The sequence below is a fragment of the Anomaloglossus baeobatrachus genome, chromosome 3, assembly GCF_048569485.1.
Source record: "Anomaloglossus baeobatrachus isolate aAnoBae1 chromosome 3, aAnoBae1.hap1, whole genome shotgun sequence".
NCBI lineage: Eukaryota > Metazoa > Chordata > Amphibia > Anura > Aromobatidae > Anomaloglossus > Anomaloglossus baeobatrachus.
In genome coordinates this window covers 659,381,084-659,404,748 of record NC_134355.1, presented here as the reverse complement: position 1 = coordinate 659,404,748, position 23,665 = coordinate 659,381,084, and the positions used below count along the sequence as shown (strand labels likewise).

The 23,665-nt window shown below is 45.4% G+C and overlaps 1 protein-coding gene across 2 annotated transcripts in view; it reads left to right on the top strand.

The window, feature by feature from the left end:
- The window catches only part of MMUT (methylmalonyl-CoA mutase), a 107,491-nt gene that overhangs the window by 68,216 nt on the left and 15,610 nt on the right, over positions 1–23,665 (top strand). For both annotated transcript variants that reach the window (XM_075341189.1, XM_075341187.1), the window contains 2 exons: positions 5,404–5,535; positions 14,645–14,792. In XM_075341189.1, the coding sequence (XP_075197304.1) occupies positions 5,404–5,535; positions 14,645–14,792 (280 nt within the window). The remainder of the gene's footprint in view (positions 1–5,403; positions 5,536–14,644; positions 14,793–23,665) is intronic.

The following is a 23,665-nucleotide window of genomic DNA, read 5'->3' as shown; positions in this document are numbered from 1 at the left end:
ACACGGTGCGATCCGTTTATTTGGATCAAGGACATTAATTTGTTTCTTAGGAAACTTAAGTGGAAGAAATATTTTGTCATTAACGATAGAAATAAATGCCAACAATTGGGGATTCCTCTTGAATCGCTCAATGATGTTAGGGTTTTGGCCGGACTTGCAGAGGAGAGTGACCGTGAGATTGGTGAAGGCCCTTTTTCGGACCTTAAACCTAAGAGCTTACGACTTCCACCCTTGGGAGAATGTAGTAATATTGACATATTTGCCAAACTGGTGTCGGCCGAGATTAGTAAAATTAATCCGAGAAAGGGGAGATCTGATACCAACCTTGGACCACTAGAGAAGGATGCACTATTGTCTCTAGAAAAAAACAGAAACATCGTAATAAAGCCCTCCGACAAGGGGGGGAATACTGTGATCCTTGATGTGGGTAAATACAAGGACATGTGCTTTTCCATTCTCCATGACTCTGCCACGTATGAGGTACTGAGGGGGGATCCGACTAATGACTATGCCTGTAAACTATTGGAGATATTGACACGTGCACTGGAGGACCTGCTTATCTCTAAGAGTGAGTTTGACTTTATGTATCTTAAACATCCACGAATAGCAACATTCTATTCACTCCCTAAGATACATAAAGGGGTGGTGCCCTTGAAAGGCCGACCTATAGTCTCGGGCATAGAAGCACTGTGTCAGAATGTGAGTGTATATCTGGACAAACTGTTGCGCCCGTTTGTAACATCTTTACCATCGTACATTAGGGATACTGCTGATCTTATTGGGAAGTTGGATGGAATTTGTGTGGAACAGGGCACCATCTTAACATCTATAGACGTGGAGGCCCTGTACAGCAGTATCCCGCATGAGAAGGGTATTGAGGCAGTCGAGTACTTTTTAAAGAGTAGGGGGAGTCATCTCGGACCCCATAACATCTTAATTATTGAACTGCTGAGGTTTGTCCTGGGACACAACTACTTCCTGTTTAACGGGAAGTTTTACCATCAACTCAGGGGCACAGCGATGGGGAGCCCCTGTGCTCCCACATACGCAAACTTGCTCCTGGGTTGGTGGGAGGACACTGTTGTTTTTAGGGATGAGGATGTCATCTGGACCCCCAGGATTTTGTTCTGGGGGAGATATATTGATGACATCCTCATCCTTTGGTCGGGTGACCAAAACTCCTTCAGGGCCTTTGTTGGACATCTGAACTTGAACAATTTGAACCTGAGGTTTACCTCGGAGATAGGGGGGGACAGGATCTCCTTTTTGGATCTGTACATTAAGAGGAACCAGGACGGCTATCTGGATACCACCATCTACAGAAAACCGACGGCAACTAATAGTTTGCTGCGATGGGAGAGCTGTCACCCCACTAGCCTGAAGAGAGGGATCCCCAAGGGACAGTTCCTTCGACTTCGGAGGAACTGTTCTAATTTGGGAGATTTTCAGGCACAATCTAATAACCTTAGACGCAGGTTCAGAGATAGAGGTTATCCAGTGGGAGTAATTGAGGAAGCATATAGAGTCGCAAAGGGAAGAAACAGAACAGAGCTAATTGCGCCCCGCCAGAGAATACAAAATGATGGGCTGACAAGATTGATTGGGACCTTTGACGACCATACGGATAGGATTATGGACATTCTAAGGCGGCACTGGGACATTCTTCGGGCAGACCCAGATTTGGCAGATACCCTAACTACAAAACCTTCAGTCACTTTTAGGAGAGGGAGGTCAATAAGGGACCACGTGGTCCATAGCCACTTCGAGCAACCAAAATCGGGAGGGACCTGGTTGGACAGGAGACCGATTGGGACCTTTAGGTGTGGGACCTGCAGTTTCTGTAGGTATATTGACCCCTCTAAAACCTTCACAAGTGCAGCGACAGGGAGAGTATTCTCCAATAGGGATTTTGCGAACTGCAAGACCACTGGAGTAGTTTATATGTGCACCTGTCAGTGTCCCAAAAATTATGTGGGGAAAACTAAGAGGGAACTGAGAGTAAGGATTGGAGAGCACATGGGGGATATTCTCCACAAAAGGGATACTGCACTGGCCCGGCATATGGTCCAATACCATAATGGGGATAAAAATATCCTATTTAGGGTGATTGAGACCGTTCAAAAACATGAGAGGCTGGGTGACTGGAATAGGGCGATTCTCCAAAGGGAAACGAGGTGGATCTACCTTCTGCGGAGTATGTCCCCAGATGGGATTAATGAACAATTAAATTTCACCAGTTTCATCTAACTCCCTGTGAAAGGTTTATGGTGGTTTGGGAACCCCCTTTACATCTCTATGGGATGAGTTATTGAGCGGAGCTGACTTTTATGCCTATGCGCTTATTGTCCTTATAGGACGAGCATGGTTATTTCCTGGCGATATAATGTTATCGTTTTTTTTTCATTTCTCCATTCATATGAATAGCCCAATCTTTACTCGGTAGTCACGTGACTAGCCCTCACTACAGGCGACGCCCCTGTTGCTATGAGGGCATTTACTGCATGTGGAGCGCAATTTGCGTTCCGCCAGTGTATTGTCATGTGATCCGCCAATTACCCTCCCCTAACATGTGCTCCATGTGGGCGTCCCTGATAAATGGAACGCAATGTGCGGTCCATGGGCCGGAACTTCCGGTGTGACGTCAGAGGCCTGGAACTGTGTGCAAGGCCTGATGGGGAATATTGATTTCCGTTCCTACGTCACATAGACTGCAAACCGGAAGTGACCGCCGGCGGAATGGCGCGGCCTTTTGAAATTATCATGGACAGTAAGTCGCATGGGGGTGGGGGTAAGTGACGCTTATCGAGTTGATATAAGTGGAGGTGGTGTGTGGCCAAATGAGGCATTACCTCTGATACCACTAATGAGCCAGGACCCATATTTTTGCGGTCCTGAGTGGCGTTATTAGGCATAGCAACCGCTCCATTGTGAGATCGGCTTTACTGATTGAAAATCTCCTGATGAACCCCCAGACATCCTGAGGGAGAAACGCGTTGAGAGAGATATGCTGAGAGATATGCTGAGATGATATGCAACATGACATGGATAAGTACTTTTATTATTGTGAGAGTATGATATATAACCGAATAATAAGTACTTCATTTTAAATTATCAAATTTTTTCATCTGGGATTGGTATGTAGTTGACCCGACGTGTATTAACAACAGAGTGGCTACCCAGACTATTTATGCCTGTATCCTCTGGAATAAGAACACTGTCGGTCACCCTTAGGGGAAATATTGTCGTTTTTTTACCCTGATAGGGGAACTACCTTATTGCAATTGCATGAATGGAACTGCACACCAGACTTGAGAGAGATGCTGAGAGAGTATACAGCTTGACATGTTAAGTGCTTTAATCATCTTTGATATTATGATATGACCTGATGAGTACTTCATTCTAAAATGTCAAAAATATTTTTTCAACTGAGATGGGTGTGCAGTTGACCTGATGTGTATGAACATTAGGGTGGTTACTCAGACTATTTAGGCCTGTGTCCTCTGAAACAAGAGCACCGTTGGTCATCCCTAAGGGAAATAGTGTGATCATTGTTTCACCCTGATAGGGAACTACCTGATTGCATGTGTATTAACTGAACTGCATACCAGACTTTTAGTGTTTTGACTTGCACTTTTTCACGTACACTTTTGGTGATGGTGTTTTATGGTTGGAGGGACATTAAGGGACAGCCGCCGAGGAGCGGGGGCACCGAGTAAAGTAGGGTGTTTTCACTCCGCTGGTAGGTAGGGGAAATTCATAGGGCTAGGATAGGCCCCCCCTCCCCTGCCTACATCCTCAATATCGTCATCTGGCGCACTTGTCTCCCCCGTTTTACCCGCCCAACCACTTTTTTGGCTATTCCTTTCTTTTTGTGACTGCACTGACAGTTTTTTAGATATTGACTAATAAAGATTGATATTTTTAATATAGGAATTTTTTTCATGGTTTTTGATAAATTGGGTTCCTCCCTATAATTTGATTTTGAGGTATAAAGTATTATAGTAGTTATATTGTGCATAGGGGCAGTATTATAGTAGTTATATTCTTGGACATAGGGGGCAGTGTTATAGTAGTTATATTCTTGTACATAGGGGGCAGTATTATAGTTATATTCTTGTACATAGGGGCAGTATTATAGTAGTTATATTCTTGTACATAGGGGGCAGTATTATAGTAGTTATATTCTTGTACATAGGGGCAGTATTATAGTAGTTATATTCTTGTCCATAGATGGCAGTATTATAGTAGTTATATTCTTGTACATAGGGGGCAGTATTATAGTAGTTATATTCTTGTACATAGGGGCAGTATTATAGTAGTTATATTCTTGTACATAGGGGGCAGTGTTATAGTAGTTATATTCTTGTACATAGGGGGCAGTATTATAGTTATATTCTTGTACATAGGGTCAGTATTATAGTAGTTATATTCTTGTACATAGAGGTAGCATTATAGTAGTTATATTCTTGTACATAGGGGCAGTATTATAGTAGTTATATTCTTGTACATAGGGGGTAGTATTATAGTAGTTATATTCTTGTACATAGGAGCAGTATTATAGTAGTTATATTCTTGTACATAGAGGGCAGTATTATAGTAGTTATAGTCTTGTACATAGGGGCAGTATTATAGTAGTTATATTCTTGTACATAGGGGCAGTATTATAGCAGTTATATTCTTGTACATAGGGGGTAGTATTATAGTAGTTATATTCTTGTACATAGGAGCAGTATTATAGTAGTTATATTCTTGTACATAGGGGCAGTATTATAGTAGTTATATTCTTGTACATAGGGGGCAGTATTATAGTAGTTATATTCCTGTACATAGGGGGCAGTATTATAGTAGTTATATTCTTGTACATAGGGGGCAGTATTATAGTCGTTATATTCCTGTACATAGGGGGCAGTATTATAGTAGTTATATTCTTGTACATAGGAGCAGTATTATAGTTGTTATATTCTTGTACATAGGGGCAGTGTTATAGTAGTTATATTCTTGTACATGGGGGGCAGTATTATAGTAGTTATATTCTTGTACATAGGGGCAGTATTATAGTAGTTATATTCTTGTACATAGGGGGCAGTGTTATAGTAGTTATATTCTTGTACATAGGAGCAGTATTATAGTAGTTATATTCTTGTACATAGGGGGCAGTGTTATAGTAGTTATATTCTTGTACATAGGGGGCTGTATTATAGTAGTTATATTCTTGTACATAGGGGGCTGTATTATAGTAGTTATATTCTTGTACATAGGGGGCAGTATTATAGTAGTTATATTCTTGTACATAGGGGGCAGTATTACAATAGATGCATTCTTATACATAGAAGCTGTCTTGAAATTGTGGCTCTCATTTGCACAGTCTTCCCGTTGAGTCCTGATGTCCTGCCTTCCTCCTAGGTGCACAGTGGGAGAAATCACAGACGCAATGAAGAAGGTGTTTGGTGAGCACAAGGCCAGTGACCGGATGGTGAGCGGAGCGTACCGGCAGGAGTACGGGGAGAGTGAAGAGATCGCCTTTGCTCTCAAGAGGTAAATACACAGATTTACTAATGTACTGTTTTTGTGGTTGGATTGTGAGCTTTCTTCGTGCCCCTTTTTCGGAAGATCCTGCCCCTTATGCAGGAGGCTAATCCCATTGTTAGCATCCTTACAGTAAGTCCGCATTGTCAGAGCTATCATCTGCAGACACTAAGTGCTAATGACAAATTCAGCTCTGCTACGTCCCTAACCAGTTAGAGCCACAGTTTGTTAGCCCGCACAACCACATGCTGCCACACTGTTCTATATGGCTGTATGAAAAATCCAGTCCAGCTCTGCTACATATGTGCGCTAGAATAGTAGGGCTGAGTTTGTCATCAAACAATTTGGAGCTCTGCTATTCTTGAGGTTGTGATAACCCGTGTGTCTTTTTCCATAATGTTTTGGGTAAATCTAGTGCACTTGTGGAGGAAATTGTAACTGAGCACCGGGGAAAATCTGGGTGACATATGCCTCCCTTGTGCACTGCTCTGCAGATGTAGCAGTGCTGAGCTTCGCCTTGCAGCATTAATCATGGAGTTCAGCTCCTGCTGCAGCCGCGCGGGGTCAGAACGGCTCAACTCATGCCTGAGGCTAAAGGAAGAGTGATGGCGTCACACATTCCCTTTCTGTCTGTCACTCACTCACTTTAGGGCTCTTTCTTTCTGCCTCATTTTTTTTTCTCATTTTTCTCTTTTTTTCTTTTTTTGCCTTTTTCACATTCTCCCATTTCCATCTCCCCCACCTGCATCTCTCTTTAAATTAAATGTTTTTTAGTGACATTTTCAAAAATGTCACTACAAACTTTCCCAATCCCATATCCTTCCTACCCCCCAACACAGCACAGCAAAATATGTTGCATCCAGAATAATCTGTGACGGTGCAATAAGAAGAACATTGCCAATACACACACAATATTTTTTTAACTGTAGAAATATTCTTTAAACCAGCTAAAATATCAATATTCGTGATGAGTGAGCACTACCATGCTCATGTGCTCAGTACTGGTAACTAGTGATGAGCGGGCACTACCATGCTCGGGTGCTCAGTACTTGTATCTAGTGATGAGCGAGCACTACCATGCTCGGGTGCTCAGTACTCGTAACTAGTGATGAGCGAGCACTACCATGCTCATGTGCTCAGTACTGGTAACTAGTGATGAGCGGGCACTACCATGCTCGGGTGCTCAGTACTTGTATCTAGTGATGAGCGAGCACTACCATGCTCGGGTGCTCAGTACTTGTATCTAGTGATAAGCGAGCACTACCATGCTCGGGTGCTCAGTACTTGTATCTAGTGATGAGCGAGCACTACCATGCTCGGGTGCTCAGTACTCGTAACTAGTGATGAGCGGGCACTACCATGCTCGGGTGCTCAGTACTCGTAACTAGTGATGAGCGGGCACTACCATGCTCGGGTGCTCAGTACTCGTAACTAGTGATGAGCGGGCACTACCATGCTCGGGTGCTCAGTACTTGTATCTAGTGATGAGCGGGCACTACCATGCTCGGGTGCTCAGTACTCGTAACTAGTGATGAGCGGGCACTACCATGCTCGGGTGCTCAGTACTCGTAACTAGTATTGAGTGAGCACTACCATGCTTGGGTGCTCAGCACTTGTATCTAGTGATGAGCGGGCACTACCATGCTCGGGTGCTCAGCACTTGTATCTAGTGATGAGCGGGCACTACCATGCTCGGGTGCTCGGTACTCGTAACTAGTAATGAGTGAACAGTACCATGCTCTGGTGCTCAGTACTGGTAACTTGTGATGAGTGGGCACTACCATGCTCGGGTGCTTGTAACTAGTGATAAGGGAGCACTACCATGCTCAGGTGCTCTGTACTAATATCTAGTGATGAGTGGGCACTTCCATGCTCAGGTGCTCTGTACTCGTAACTAGTGATGAGCGAGCACTACCATGCTCGGGTGCTCAGTACTCGTAACTAGTGATGAGTGGGCACTACCATGCTCAGGTGCTCAGTACTCGTAACTAGTGATGAGTGGGCACTACCATGCTCAGGTGCTCAGTACTCGTTACAAGCAGTCAGATGCTTGAATGGTTGCAACTTTAATTCTAAGGATAATGAAGTCCCTAGTTTCGAGTACCGAGCACCCGAGCATGGTAGTGCCCGCTCATCACTAGTTACGAGTACAGAGCACCCGAGCATGTTAGTGTTTGCTCATCACTAGTTACGAGTACAGAGCACCTGAGCATGGTAGTGCCCGCTCATCACTAGTTACGAGTACAGACCACCTGAGCATGGTAGTGCCCGCTCATCACTAGTTACGAGTACTGAGCACCTGAGCATGGTAATGCCCGCTCATCACTAGTTACGAGTACTGAGCACCCGAGCATGGTAGTGCCCGCTCATCACTAGTTACGAGTACCGAGCACCCGAGCATGGTAGTGCCCACTCATCACTAGTTACGAGTACCGAGCACCCGAGCATGGTAGTGCTCGCTCATCACTAGTTACTAGTACTGAGCACCCGAGCATGGTAGTGCCCGCTCATCACTAGCTACGAGTACAGAGCACCCGAGCATGGTAGTGCCCGCTCATCACTAGTTACGAGTACTGAGCACCTGAGCATGGTAGTGCCCGCTCATCACTAGTTACGAGTACTGAGCACCCGAGCATGGTAGTGCCCGCTCATCACTAGTTACGAGTACCGAGACTCTGAGCATGGTAGTGCCCGCTCATCACTAGTTACGAGTACCGAGACCCTGAGCATGGTAGTGGCCACTCATCACTAGTTACGAGTACCGAGACCCTGAGCATGGTAGTGCCCGCTCATCACTAGTTACGAGTACCGAGACCCTGAGCATGGTAGTGCCCGCTCATCACTAGTTACGAGTACCGAGACCCTGAGCATGGTAGTGCCCGCTCATCACTAGTTACGAGTACCGAGACCCTGAGCATGGTAGTGCCCGCTCATCACCACTCTTTACAAACGTATCACCCAGTTGATTTTATTGATGAACTTTATACTAGTAAGCACTTGATCCAAACAAAACTCAGATCAACACATCCATAAAAAATAACATTCTTTATTCTTAACAATTAAAGGAAACAGGATAAAGTTAAAAACAAGACTTTCTTCTCTGATGCGTTTCTGGAATCATTTGCCCTGTTAATTTCCTGGTCATACACAACATATGCGACATTGCAGAATTGCCATGATCATCTTGGGTTAGGTCCTCAACACATCCCAATATACAAATGGTGAAGGAGTTATATTAACTGTATAGACCTTGTTTATGATTTCCAGCACTCACTTCCAAAATAATTCCAAATTAGGACAGGACCATATCGTGTGTAATAGATTAGCTGGATGTGTGTTATATCTGACGCATAACTGGTCTCGCCGTAGCCCATCACCAAATAGAAACGTGGGCGTTGTATATACCTGATGTGTCACATATAGATGAGAGCCTATGGAGTTCTGAAGAAAGAGAGCTGCAGCAGTCTATCTAGAATGTCCTACCGTTGACCATCCTCAGTACATCCTTTGTCCCCCTCCCATTTGCTCTTGGAACATATCTGATATTTCGGTAGGGTCAGGTCTAAGAAGGCGCTATTCAATTGTGAAATCAGTCTACTGGACCTATTTGAAGCTTCTAATCTTTGTATTATCACATTTTTAGGCACTGAAACTCCCAAATCAAGCCTCTCTGCCTGAAACGTATGCCGCAATTAAAGATATTTATCAAATTCTGGGTGGAGGATCCAAACTCCCTTTATAATTTTGAGAATTCCTCGAATTTTTGACGTATTAAAATGTGGTGTTTTCTATGAATACCTCTCAGAGCTTAACTTTGAAACCCCTTTAGTCAGGGTTTTCAAAGGTGTTCCCCATAATGAAGTATATTGCGTAATCCCTTCAAGACCCTACAACTCGTTCACCTTCCACCATGGACAATGTATTGACGATGTAGCAAGGTCGACAATCTACCCTGAGTTTATGCTATTTCAGTGCTTTGTACATCCTTATTGATTTAAGGAGATGTTGGAGAAGGAGATTCTGTGCCCCCGACACCCCTCGATTATCCCACCCACAAATATGGTGAAGCTGAGCAACCATTTAGTAAATTCAAGGATTCAGGACTGCCAATTCCCCTCCCTTTTTGTCTCTTTGCAGTGTTTCCAGTCTACAACGCAGAGCTTGTTTACCCTAGGTCAGATCCCTGAAACAAATGGTCATTTTGAAAAAGATGTTTCTGCCGTACCCAAATTAGAGGATTTTGTATAGCATATAAGAGTTGTGGGGGCATTCGGATCATTTTGACTCATTTGAGTCGTCCTACCACAGATAGAGGTAATGTAGACCAAGTGCCCAACTTTTGTTTAAACCTTGTTGCTATCGGGATAAGGTTTGGTCTTCTTAGTCATTCCCCCGCGTCGTTACCAAGTATTTGAATTTAGAGGTCATCTGAATTCCAAGCCTGGCGAAATTGGTTACATTATCGCCGATATCCAAGAGGAGCAAAGCTGATTTACCAGGCTTGAATATTTCCCAAATTTCTCAATTGTCTCCATCGCTATGGAAAGAGTAGAAGCAATCCTGGCCAGAAACAACAGAGCATCATCGGCATACCGTGCCACTTTTTCCTCCACTCCTCCTCTGCGGAAACCTTCTATGCCTGTATGGCTTCTAATAAATGCAGCAAGAGGCTCAATAGGCAATGCAAAGATCAAGGGAGATGGAGGACATCTCTGCCATGTGCCTCTACTCAATCCAAATCGTGTTTATTGATTATCTGCAAAAGGATAGAACACCTCAACCAAAGCAAAGCCAACGTTTCGGCCTGTGACAGCCTTTGTCAAGGTTTTGCGTATCATAAGGTTGGGGGATAAAAGACGAGTTGAACGTCCAAACACTAGATCTTAGGAGAGGCGTCCATGTTTGCAGCAACTTTGCAGTTCCGGGAGAGGTGAATAAAGTGAGAGAGCCCCTGTAATGCCAAGTGGAGGAGGGGACCGGGAACCAGAGGTCAGTGGTGGCAGCGGTGGGTTTTCTTTGACGTTCAACTCGTCTTTTCTCCCCCAACCTTATGATACTCAAAACCTTCACAAAGGCTGTCACAGGCCGAAACGATGGCTTTGCTTTGGTCGAGGTGTTCTATCCTTATGCAGATAACCAATAAACACGATTTGCATTATTTAACGTTTCTTGTCCTTTTGAGTGCTGGACATTTTTCTCACTGATAATCCTTTTTCTCCTTACGCTGGTTTCACATCAGCATTTTCCTGCCGCACTCGCAGATCCGGCACAAGGACAGTACAGTACATTAAAGTTCACTGGCAAGCTCCGGGCACATGCGGTCATGTGACCGGAGCATGTGACAGCATGTGACCGGGGCTTCCACACTGTCTGTGAACTGTATTGTACTGTATTGCCCTTATGCCGGATACGGCAGTGCGGCAGAATACCGCTGATGTGTTTGTGCCCTTAGCACCCCCCCATAGCAGTTGAACCTGGCCCTATCCTAAGGCCCAGTGCCCACACTGTGTATTTTGATGCAGATTTTCAGAAATCTGCAGCAAAATCTGCATGTCAATTGTGAAGCCAGCAAAATCTATGAGAATTCAGAAGTGCTGTAACCACATTGAGTATTTTTCCCTTGCGTATTTGGTGCAGATTTCATTTTGTTCTGCACCAAATCTGCACCAAATACGCAAGGGAAAAATAAGCAACGTGGGCACAGCACTTGTGAATTCTCATAGACTTTGTTGGCTTCACAATGGACATGCAGATTTAGCTGCAGATTTCTGACAATACGCGTCAAAACTACACAGCGTGGGCACTGGGCTTAATTCTATTCCATCCAAAGGCTGAAGTAAGCCATCCGGTTACCCATATCCTAGCCCTCGAACTCTCATAAAACATCCTAATCCATGAACTAATTTGGATTTCCACACCAAATTTATCCAGTACAGCCCATAGAAATTTCCACTCAACTGAGTCAAAAGCCTTAGAAGCATGGAGTGAGCATATCACCCTACCATATCATCGGGAGTCAACGGATATTGACGGCTTTAGATCTGGCCGGCATAACACCCATCTGATCTCTATGTACGACAGTGGATGTAACTCTACTAAGTCTAATGGCCAGAACTTTTGCAATGATCTTAATATCAGTGGGTAGCTACGTTATGAGTCTATAGGAGTCCGGGGGCAGCAGGTCTTTCACCTGGTTAGTTATACCTACTATTACCGCACCTTACATGGAATATGGTGGAGTTCCCCCATTGACTGCCTACTTGAAAGGGCATAATACTTTACGCCATAAAATATTCCAACAATTTTTATATCTTTCTGTGGTAAGACCATTTGAGCCCAGAGATTTACTCGTATTAGCCTTAGAGGCCACAGCCAACCGCATCATTTCTAGCTGAAGTGGACCATCCAAATAATCTCTTTTTACCTCTGACAAAGTAGGAACATTACTCTCTTTCAAATATGATTTAATCTGGTCCCCAGTATAAGTCACTTTGGACCTGTAAAGATTTTAATACTTGATCAGGGTGATTGACTATAGTGCCCTTCTCTTCCCTTACGGTACCCACAAAGGTGGACACCAACTGTGCCTTTGCAATTAAAGCTATTAGGCCCTAGCCTTTTCACCTTCCTCCAAAAAAAGTTGTATTTTTAGCCTTTTTTAAACATGGGAATGATATGCCTCTTGCACCTTTTTCCAGATCAAAAGATCACTCGCCTCACCAGGAAGGACAAATTGCTCTTCCGTAGAACTTACTCTTTCTTAGATAAACTCCACAAATTGACTTGCCTTAGTTTTTAGAGCTACTGATTGCCTGTATCAATGCCCCCTTTAAGCTAACCTTTATGGCATCCCATAAAATATTGTGAGGGACCAGATGGCTTTTTTCCTTAAATTGATCACTTCCACTCTTCAATATTACTTTATCATCGATGATTTGAAGCCAAAAGTGGTTGATCAACCACAGTGCGAGAGATGACGTAAGTGTCGAGATGACAAGAGATGGGTGCGAGAGATGACGTAAGTGTAGGTGAGACACATAAGCACATTAGTAATGACGAATATTCCGACATCACCCTAGGCAGATATTGAACCTTTTCCACTAGAAGACAAGTCAATATGCGAAAGTGGTTAGTGAGACTTCGAATAACAGTAGAATTGTCTTACTCTTGGGTTTTCTAACACGTCACAAATCTGACAATGATAATTCCGACAACAGCATGCCAAATCTAGATATGGGGTGGACTCTGTGGCTTTATCTAATCTGCATTTGTCCCAATACGGGTAAAAAATGTTGTCAAAGTCTCCCATAATTAACACGAGGATTCCCGGGTTTCCATAAGTAGCATTATCAACTTCAACACATTTATTATTACAACAAAATCTTACAGTGAACTCCTACAAATCTATCGTCTCCACCAATCTTGGAGGTCATGGCTTCAAAGGTAATGGGGCTTATGAACTAAAGTACTTACTCCTCTGGAATAGCTCGTGAACGTTGACTGAAAACTGTGGCTGATCCACAAGCGGTTCACTATTTTACAAACATAGAATATTAGAGTTGGGAGGGAACTCCAGGGTCATCATGTCCAAACCCCCTGCTCAATTGAGGACAGACTAAACCATCTCAGACAGATGTCTGACCAGCCTTGGAAGACTTCCATTGAAGGAGAACGCACCATCTCTGGGCAACGTGTGGCACTCATTGTCAAAAAGTTTTTCTTTTTCTATTATCTAATCTGTTTCTTCTCCCTTTCAGTTTCATCTCATTGATTCTCATATTTCCATGTCCAAATGAGTATAAGGATGATCCCTCTCCACTATGACATCCCTTCAGATGTTTGTAGACCACTATTAAGTCTACTCTTAAGCCGATTTACACGCTGCGTTGGGGTCACGGAGTGACGCACATCCGGCCTCTTTAGCGATGTTGCTGCGTGTGACACCTATGAGCGATTTTGAATCATTGCAAAAACGTTCAAAATCGCTAATCGGTGACATGGCCCCCTATTCCCAATTATCGTTGCTGCTGCAGTAACGATTTTGTTCGTCGTTCCTGCGGCAGCACACATCGCTACGTGTGACACCGCAGAAACGAGGAACCTCACCTTACCTGCGGCCGCCGGCAATGAAGATGGAAGGAGGTGGGCGGGATGTTACGTCCCGCTCATCTCCGCCCCTCCGCTTCTATTGGGTGGACGCTTAGTGATGTTGCTGTGACGCCGAACGAACCGCCTCTTAGAAAGGAGGCGGTTCGCCGGACACAGCGACGTCGCTAGGCAGGTAAGTACGTGTGACGGGTCCGCACTATGTTGTGCGCCACGGGCAGCGATTTGCCCGTGATGCATAAACGATGGGGTCGGGTACGCACGCTAGCGATCTCGCTAGCGAGATCACAGCGTGTAAAGCGGCCTTTAGCTTTCTTTTTCACAGCTAAGCATTCCCAGAGCCTTTAACTGTTCCTCATAGGACACACTTTGCAGTCCTCTCACCATCCTGGTAGCTCTTCTCTGAAGTGTTAAATCCACTAACAGAATTCTTGCGAATTTTTGTGTTGTCCTCTATATTTTATATTCTATTAAGTTGCCCAAAAATTCAACATTTCTAAAATAAAGTAGGATCACAGTGTATTATGCAAACAAAATCTGTCAGGAAAAAAAAGGTAATATTAATAACAAACATAATAAAACACAGAGAATTAATAAGTCGTAAACCACCTCGCATTAAAAAGATTCTTCGTACAGTTCCAAGAGTGTATAAAAAGTTATGTCTATTCCCAAATTAGCCATAGGTTTCTGGTTGTTAACCTGTTCCCATCACATAATTCTCACATTCTTCAACTTATTTGCAAAAATTACCTTTATTTGTTCCTCGCGCTATGTGTACGTGACTGCCAAATGGGTAATGCCAGACCGGCCTCGGCATTCTCCTACAAAAACTTGGTTCCAGCCAAACTGCGACTAATGGTTCAATTTGAGCTCAAAGTCCCGTGCATGCTCCGTCCCCTCGGGAGCTACGCGCATGCGCAGTACACCCTGTAGTTCCCTTATAAGCAGCTGACCTCTTTTCTTTACCGGACGCTTGTGCTGATGGCAAATTGTGTGGGATCATTTATTGCAGAGTCCAGAGTTTTATGGAAAGAGAAGGACGAAGACCTCGTCTGCTTGTCGCCAAAATGGGTCAAGACGGCCACGATAGGGGAGCGAAGGTTATCGCCACGGGCTTCGCTGATCTCGGCTTTGATGTGGATATCGGACCCCTCTTCCAGGTGACCAGTTATAATTATACTAAGTGCCATTGTTACTTACTCCATCCTACTGACGTGTCATGGTGCCTTAGCTTTTACATTTTTGTTTTTGCCCTTTCACTTTGTTTTTTTAAATCTTTTTAAGACTTTTTGATTTTTCATTTACTTTTCAACTTTTTATTACTTTTAACCATAGTTTTTTTTAGTATTTTCACTATAAACTGCAGTATGGTACAAATAACAATCTCATATGAAGCCCAGTCACAGGCTGAGGCACCTGCCCCATTTCCCCCCACAGCACAGATACTCCCTGCATCCACCTTCACAAATGTTGGAAGTTGAGAATTTTTGGTTCCTTGGACCAATTCAAAGGAAATCATGGTTGGACCATTCTAGGGCAAGATGGAATAGTATGGACAGAGGAACAGAAGGGACATTTAGAAATAGTCTTGTCCTTAAAGAGTGAAGGAAGCTTATGTTGTAGCGAAAGCTGACACATTAGCTGCTTGGGGCACGTCTGCCTTTTAAATGTTCATCCCATTAGCAGGACCACTATATTTGAGGGATCACGTAGAGGATATCCTCCTCCATTCCGCCCCCGAGGTGCAGACAGGAGGTGATGTCATGATGGACTGATTGCCATGTCAATTCCACAAACACATGAACATGGGGCCACTTAGCCTAGAAATTCACTTTCTGCTCTGTGATTTTTAATCCTGATGAGTGAGCACTACCATGCTCGGGTGTTTGGTGCTCGTAACTGGCAGTTGGACGCTTGGAGGGGCATAACTCGACTAGCCGACTTTGGAAGATTTCCATTATATTCAGGTACTCAAGTCACGCGTATTCAAGCATCCAACTTCTTGTTACGAGTACCGAGCACCTGAGCATGGTAGTGCTCGCGCATCACTAGTTACCAGAACCGAGTACCTGAGCATGGTAGTGCCCGCTCATCACTAGTTACGAGTACCGAGCACCTGAGCATGGTAGTGCTCGCGCATCACTAGTTACCAGTACCGAGTACCTGAGCATGGTAGTGCCCGCTCATCTCTAGTTTTGAGTACCGAGCACCCGAGCATGGTAGTGCCCGCTCATCACTAGTTACGAGTACAGAGCACCCGAGCATGGTAGTGCTCCCTCATCACTACAGTTATGAGTGCTGAGCATGGTAGTGCTCACTCATCACTATTAAAAATCACAGACCGCAAAGTGCCCATTCGATTGCCACCGGGAGTTTGGCTTACATGACAGCTGAGCCCCCGCTGTCGCAGCAGTAGTTTTCCATTACACATGCGATAACGCTGCACTCAGGAGAAATTGCACAACAAATTGTACAGTGCATTTTCTCTTGTCACCCTTGTGAAAATAAAAAAATTGGAGCTAAAATAACATTTTTGTGGGAAAATTTTTATTTTATTTTTTTATTTTTTTTTCATTTTCTCGGCTCAACGTTGGAAAAAATTTGTGAAGTACCTTGGGGCTCAAGGTGCTCACCAAGCATCTAGATAAATTCCTTGTGGGGTCTAGTTTCCTAAATGGGGTCACTTTGGAAGTTCTTCAATTATACTAAAGTCCATAAGACGGTGATGGGTTTTTTAAACCACATAGATGTACTGTTTAGACACCTCAGGGGGTCTGCAAATGCGCCATACCGTCCGCTATCGATTCCAGCCACTTCTGCTCTCCAATAGTTAAATGGTGCTCCTTCCCTTCCGAGCCCTGCCGTGCGCCCAAACAGTAGATTTCTACCACACATGGGTTATCGGTATACTCAGGAGAAATTGCACAATTAATTTTTTGGTGCATTTTTTTTTTAGCCTTGTGAAAAGATAAAATTTCAGTCTATAGTAACATTTTTGTGGGACAAAGGAAAATTGTCATGGTTCGCCTCCCTGTCCACATGGCTAGGGGGCGGAGCCTTCTCTTGAGCCTCACTTCCAGACCCTAGATGCCTTAAAAGCTGGCATTTCCAGTGAACCAGCGCCGGCTATAAGCTTAGCACTGCTTTGCCTGTGATTGCTGGTCCTGTGAGTGATATCCTGATCTGTCTGTTCCTGTGCCCCCGTGCCCTTGTCTGTGTTCCATCCCCTGGTCGTCCCTCCTGTCCTATTTCCCCACTCGGTTGCTTCCTCGGTACTGACCTTGGCCTGACTTTGACTCCGCTTTTGCTTGTCCCTCCGGTCCTGCTTCTGCCCGTACGGTGTTTGACCCAGCCTGTGTGACTATTCCTTGCATGCTCTGCAGCTCTGCTTCTCAGCTGTGCTTTGAGGTAATGCATGAGAACGCTGTGAATTCACTTCCTGGTTCTCATTGTTCTGTGTAGTGTATTATGCTACAGAGCTCTGGCTCCCCCTGGTGGCAGCATTACAGTATAGCCGGCCTCTATAGGCTTTATCTCCCATAGGGAAAAAAAAAAAAAAGACATTTATTTCTTGGTAGTGGGATCCAACTTTACAGCATAAAAAACTGTAATGGATCCACTCAGTACCTTGTGCGAGCAAGTAGCCAACCTTACGCAGCTGGTGCAGGATTTGGCTGCAGAGCATCGCACCCTGGTAGCTTCACACAATATGCTGCAGAGTGAGGTCTCCGCTTCTGCGAGGGCCACCTCAGTGGCAGCTACCTCACAAACCGTAGGACAGCATAGTCCCACTGATGTCCAACTGACCTCCCCCGAACCCACGGTGATGCTCCCCGATAAATTCTCGGGGGAGAAAAACCTATTTCGGACATTTAGGGAGAGTTGCAGGCTTCTCTTCACTCTCCGGCCTCGGGGAATGAGACCCAGCGGGTGAGGATCATCATGTCATTACTTAGAGGGGGTCCCCAGACCTGGGCGTTTTCCCTACCCCCTTCGGCCCCGGAACGGCATTCGGTTGACCTCTTCTTTGACTCCCTCGGGGTGATATATGACGAACCAGACCGTGTACGGGTGGCTGAGGACAGGATCATGTGTCTCACTCAGGGAAATCACACTGCTGAGCTATATTGTTCAGAGTTTCGGCAGTGGTCCACTGAGGTACGATGGAATGATTCTGCACTCAGGTGCCAATTCCGGAGAGGTCTTTCGGACTCCCTGAAAGACGCTTTGGCTCTGCACCCTCCTCCTAGCACCTTGGATGATGCGATGACGGAGGCAGTTCGTATGGACCACAGATTACGGGAAAGAAGGGGAACCATGCGTGAGATTCTGCCCCCTCTACAAAGGGCACCTTCTTTGCCGGCTATGGAACAGATGGAAGTTGGAGCCATCAGTCCAGATGAGAAGGAGAGGAGAAGATGCCGGGATCTCAAGCTGTGCTTCTATTGTGGACACCATGGACACTGGAGGAAAGACTGCCCGGCTTGCACCTCCGCTAAACAGTCGTCGGGAAACTTCTAAGTCTGGGTAACGGTCGAGGATGTTGCCCAGACTATCAGGTACCTTTCCTCTCCTCCAATAAGATACTTCTGAATGTCGACCTCCGGGTCAAGGAGTCGGTCTGGTCTGCTACTGCCTTTGTTGACTGTGGGTCCGCTATGAACTTCATTGACTCTGAGTTGGTCCAAAGATTAGAGTTAGGGACAGTGAGGTTAGAAGGACCCATTCAACTCCTGGCAATTGATAAAACACCGCTGCCTCAAAACCTCATTCGGTTTGCTACTGAAAAATTTACTCTTGTGATCGGGTCTCTGCATTCTGAAACTATTTCTTGTTTTGTAATGGCTAATCTCCCTGCTGGATTAGTGTTGGGGTATCCATGGTTAAGGTTACATAATCCCGTTATTGATTTGGAGTGTCGTACCATAGTCAAATGGAGTCCTGCTTGTCATAAAAGGTGTTTACAATCTGTACCTGTGTTCTCCGTATGTCCTGAGGGTCTTCCGGAATACCTGAGGGACTACGGAGACGTATTCTCGGAAACAGAGGCCGAAGTTTTGCCGCCTCATCACCCATATGACTGTGCCATCGATTTACTTCCCAATACCAAATTGCCCAAAGCCCGTTTAGATCACCTCTCGGGTCCAGAAAGGGCTGCTATGAAATCATACATATCTGATAGTATACGTAAAGGGCATATCCGTCCTTCTTCTTCCCCTGTGGCTGCTGGGTTCTTTTTTGTAAAGAAGAAGGACGGAGGATTAAGGCCATGTCTCGATTTCCGAGAATTAAACAAAATTACTGTGAAAAACACGTATCCGCTTCCACTCATCCCTGATCTCTACAACCAACTCTCTGAAGCCCGGTGGTTTACCAAACTAGATCTCAGGGGGGCCTATAATCTTATCCGTATTAGAGAAGGGGATGAGTGGAAAACGGCCTTTCTGACATCAGAGGGGTTATTCAAGAATTTGGTGATGCCTTTTGGTCTAACAAATGCCCCTGCGGTGTTTCAAAATTTCATCAACGATATCTTCTCTGATTTTCTTGGTCGTTTTGTGGTCATCTATCTCGATGACATTTTGATTTATTCTGCCGATAGAGATACGCATATTATGCATGTTCGCTCAGTATTACAGAGATTACGTGATAACCATCTGTTTGCCAAGCTTGAAAAATGTGTTTTCTCTGTTCAGGAAATAGCCTTTCTTGGGTTACTCCTTTCTCGTGATGGGTTTAAAATGGACCCAGGAAAGGTGCAGGCTATTGTGGATTGGGTGCAACCCAGGGATATCAAGGCGCTACAACGCTTTTTGGGTTTCGCAAATTATTATCGAAGGTTCATTAAGGGGTTCTCTCAAATTGCCAAGCCATTGACTGACCTTACACGGAAAGGGGCAGATCTGCAGAACTGGTCGCAAACGGCTGTCCAGGCCTTTCTTGAGTTAAAGGACCGGTTCATGTCCGCCCCGGTCCTGGTACAGCCTGACCTCGAGGCGCCGTTTATTGTGGAGGTGGACGTCTCAGAGGTGGGGGTGGGAGCTGTTCTCTCTCAGGGCCCTGCTACTCTGACTAATCTGCGACCATGTGCGTTCTTCTCCAAGAAATTCACTCCGGCTAAGAGGAACTATGATGTGGGTAACCGTGAATTATTGGCGGTAAAGTTGGCATTCGAAGAATGGAGGCATTTTTTGGAGGGTTCTGTTCACCGTATTACTGTCATCACTGATCATAAAAACCTCACGTATATCGAGTCCGCCAAGAGATTGACGCCTCGACAAGCGAGGTGGGCTCTTTTCTTTTCTAGATTTCATTTTTGTATTACTTTTCGGCCGGGGTCTAAAAACGTGAGGGCAGATGCACTGTCTCGTAGTTTGGACCCGGTGTCACCTCCAGAGCCTCCTTCCTCCATTCTTCCGCGAGGGGTGGTGGTCGCTGCCTTGTCATCCGAGTTGGAAGCTGAGGTCAGGGAGGCCCAGTCCTCAGCGCCATCTTCCGCTCCAGACACTAAACTGTTTGTCCCTTTGCACCTCCGGTTACGGGTACTTCAAGAGTTCCATGAGTCCGTACTTAGTGGCCATCCTGGAGTTACAGCCACTCGCAGGGCTGTTGCTCGACTGTTTTGGTGGCCATCTCTTCACTCAGATGTTGCTCGATTTGTGTCTGACTGTGCTACATGTGCCCGTGCTAAGGTATGTCGTAACCGGCCGGCCGGGGAACTGGTTCCATTACCTGTTCCTGAAAGACCATGGACCTACGTGTCCATGGATTTCATTACGGACCTCCCTGTCTCAAATAGTATGACTGTGATCTGGGTGGTGGTGGATCGTTTTAGTAAACAGGCACATTTTGTTCCCCTCTCCGGTCTACCTTCTGCTGCGGCCCTTGCAAACTACTTTATTGACCAGGTGGTTCGGTTACATGGGTTGCCCCTGAATATTGTGTCTGACAGGGGGGTACAATTAATTTCTCGGTTTTGGAGGGCCTTGTGCAGGCGGTTGGGAATTGAGTTGTCCTTCCCGTCCGCCTATCATCCCGAGTCCAATGGGCAGACGGAAAGGACAAATCAGACCCTTGAGCAAATCCTGCGGTGCTTGGTTTCTGCTCAGCAGGAGGATTGGTGTACGTTTTTGCCCCTTGCGGAGTTTGCATTCAATAGCAGAGTCCATCAGTCTACGGGAACTTCTCCCTTCTTCTGTAATTACGGGTTTCACCCTCACTTCGGAACCTTCTCTAGAGTGGATTCGGGGTGTCCAGGGGCCGACTCCATCGTTCAGGATCTGGGGGAGGTGTGGAAGGAGGTACGGCGGTGCATCGTGACGGCTCAACAGTCCCAGAAATGCCAAGCGGACAAACGCCGTTCTCTGGGACCCCCCTTTCAGGTGGGGGACAAAGTGTGGTTGTCCACTCGGAATATCAGGCTCAGGGTTCCGTCTGCTAAGTTGGGTCCTAAGTTTATAGGGCCCTATGAGATCATCGAAGTGATCAACCCGGTGGCCTTTTGGTTGCAACTGCCCCAGACCTTGCGTATTCCCAATGTGTTTCATACCTCCTTGCTTAAGCCATTTGTTCCTTCGGTGGTGGATTCTCAGACCCCTCCGGCTCCGATACTGGTGGACGGCGAGGAGGAGTACGAAATTCAGCGTATTATCGACTCTCGTTGGGTTCGTAGTTCCCTCCAGTATCTGATTCATTGGAAGGGTTACGGTCCGGAGGACCGGTCCTGGGTGCCGGCTCGATCCGTGCGGGCCGATCAGTTAATTGCGGCTTTCCACCGAAAGTATCCTGGCAAGCCTGGGGGTCCGGTGGCCCCCCCTTGAGGAGGGGGTACTGTCATGGTTCGCCTCCCTGTCCACATGGCTAGGGGGCGGAGCCTTCTCTCGAGCCTCACTTCCAGACCCTGGATGCCTTAAAAGCTGGCATTTCCAGTGAACCAGTGCCGGCTATAAGCTTAGCACTGCTTTGCCTGTGATTGCTGGTCCTGTGAGTGATATCCTGATCTGTCTGTTCCTGTGCCCCCGTGCCCTTGTCTGTGTTCCATCCCCTGGTCGTCCCTCCTGTCCTCTGTCCCCTCTCCTATTTCCCCACTCGGTTGCTTCCTCGGTACTGACCTTGGCCTGACTTTGACTCCGCTTTTGCTCGTCCCTCCGGTTCTGCTTCTGCCCGTACGGTGTTTGACCCAGCCTGTGTGACTATTCCTTGCATGCTCTGCAGCTCTGCTTCTCAGCTGTGCTTTGAGGTAATGCATGAGAACGCTGTGAATTCACTTCCTGGTTCTCATTGCTCTGTGTAGTGTATTATGCTACAGAGCTCTGGCTCCCCCTGGTGGCAGCATTACAAAAATTTTCCTTTCTCCCTTCCACATCACTTTAATTCCTGTGAAGCCCTTGAAGCGTTAATAAACTTCTTGGATGTGGTTTTGAGCAGTGTGAGGGGGGCAGTTTTTAGAATGGTGTCACGTTTGGGATTTTCTGTCAACTAGGCCTCTCTAAGTCACTTCATATGTGATATAATAATAATAATAAGTTTTTATTTTTATAGCGCCAACATATTCCGCAGCGCTTTACAATTAAGAGGGGACATGTACAGACAATATGAGACAATACAAAATAACAAAATTAAGATACCAGGAGGAGTGAGGGCCCTGCTCGTAAGCTACAGTCTATGAGAAAATAGGGGAGACACAAAAGGTGAATGGGGGGGAGAAAAGCTTGTCAAAGCTTGTCCAGCCATCGATTTAATAGGGTAGTCAAAACCAACTGCATGAACCCGTCGGTGAAAATTTATACAGGTACAGGGGACGAGAACTGGAAGTAAGTTTTTTGAAGGGCAGAAAGGGACTAGATTAGATCGGGGCAGTGAGGTGATAGCCTAGTCTAAAGAAATGCGTTTTTAGGGCCCGCTTAAAGGTGTGGATGTTGGGAATTAATCGAATTGTTCTTGGTAGTGTGTTCCAGAGCATAGGCGCAGCTCGTGAGAAATCTTGAAGACGGGAGTGGGAGGTTCGAATTGTTGAGGATGTCAGTCTTAAGTCATTAGCAGAGCGGAGGGCACGGGTGGGGTGATAGACAGAGATGAGGGAGGAGATGTAGGGTGGTGCGGAACCGTGGAGAGCTTTGTGAGTGAGAGTGATGTTTATATTTGATTCTGTAACGGATAGGCAACCAGTGCAATGACTGGCACAGAGAAGAGGCATCAGTGAAGCGGTTGCAGAGGAAAATGATCCTGGCTGCGGCATTCAGAATGGATTGGAGATTGGAGAGTTTAGTAACAGGAAGACCAATTAGTAAAGAATTACAATAATCCAGGCGAGAATGAATGAATGAGAGCGACAGTAAGAGTTTTTGCAGAGTCAACGGTAAGAAAAGGTCGAATTCTTGAGATGATATGGTTCCTAGAAAATGGTTTGGTAAATTTTATTGGAAAAAATGAAAAATTGCTGATAAACTTTTAGCTCTTCTAACTTCCTAACCAAAAAAATGTCTCAAAAATAGGGGGAAATGTTATTTTTTAACGATTTTCTGTGACTCTTTTAAACCCTCTGGTTTAAGAGCATAAATATTCAAGGTTTGAAAATTGCAAAATTTTCCAAATTTTTGCCAAATTTCCAATACTTTTACAGATAAAAACAAAAAATTCTTTCTAAATTTATCTTACAATATGTCACGAAAAATAACAGTCCCAGAATCTCAAAACCCCATAATGTGACACTGGTCAGAATTGCAAAAAAAAAATGGTCTGGGCATGAAGGTGAAAATGGGCTGGGGGGGTGAAGGGGATAAGCTTGGCAGGTGGAGAATCAGCAGAAAGGAGGGGGATCACTGAGGAGCTGGTAATCTGACTTAGTGGGTGGAAATCCAGCTTTAAGGAGGAGTAGCTGTCAATCACACTCAACGGATGGAGAATCAAACCTGCGCAAGGGGACCCGCCTGGTCCGGAAATTTTTATTTGGCCTCCTTCACACATCCGTGTCTCTGGTACATGTGATGTCTAGTGTTTAGCGAGTAGTAGACTATACATGCTCGCTATGCTG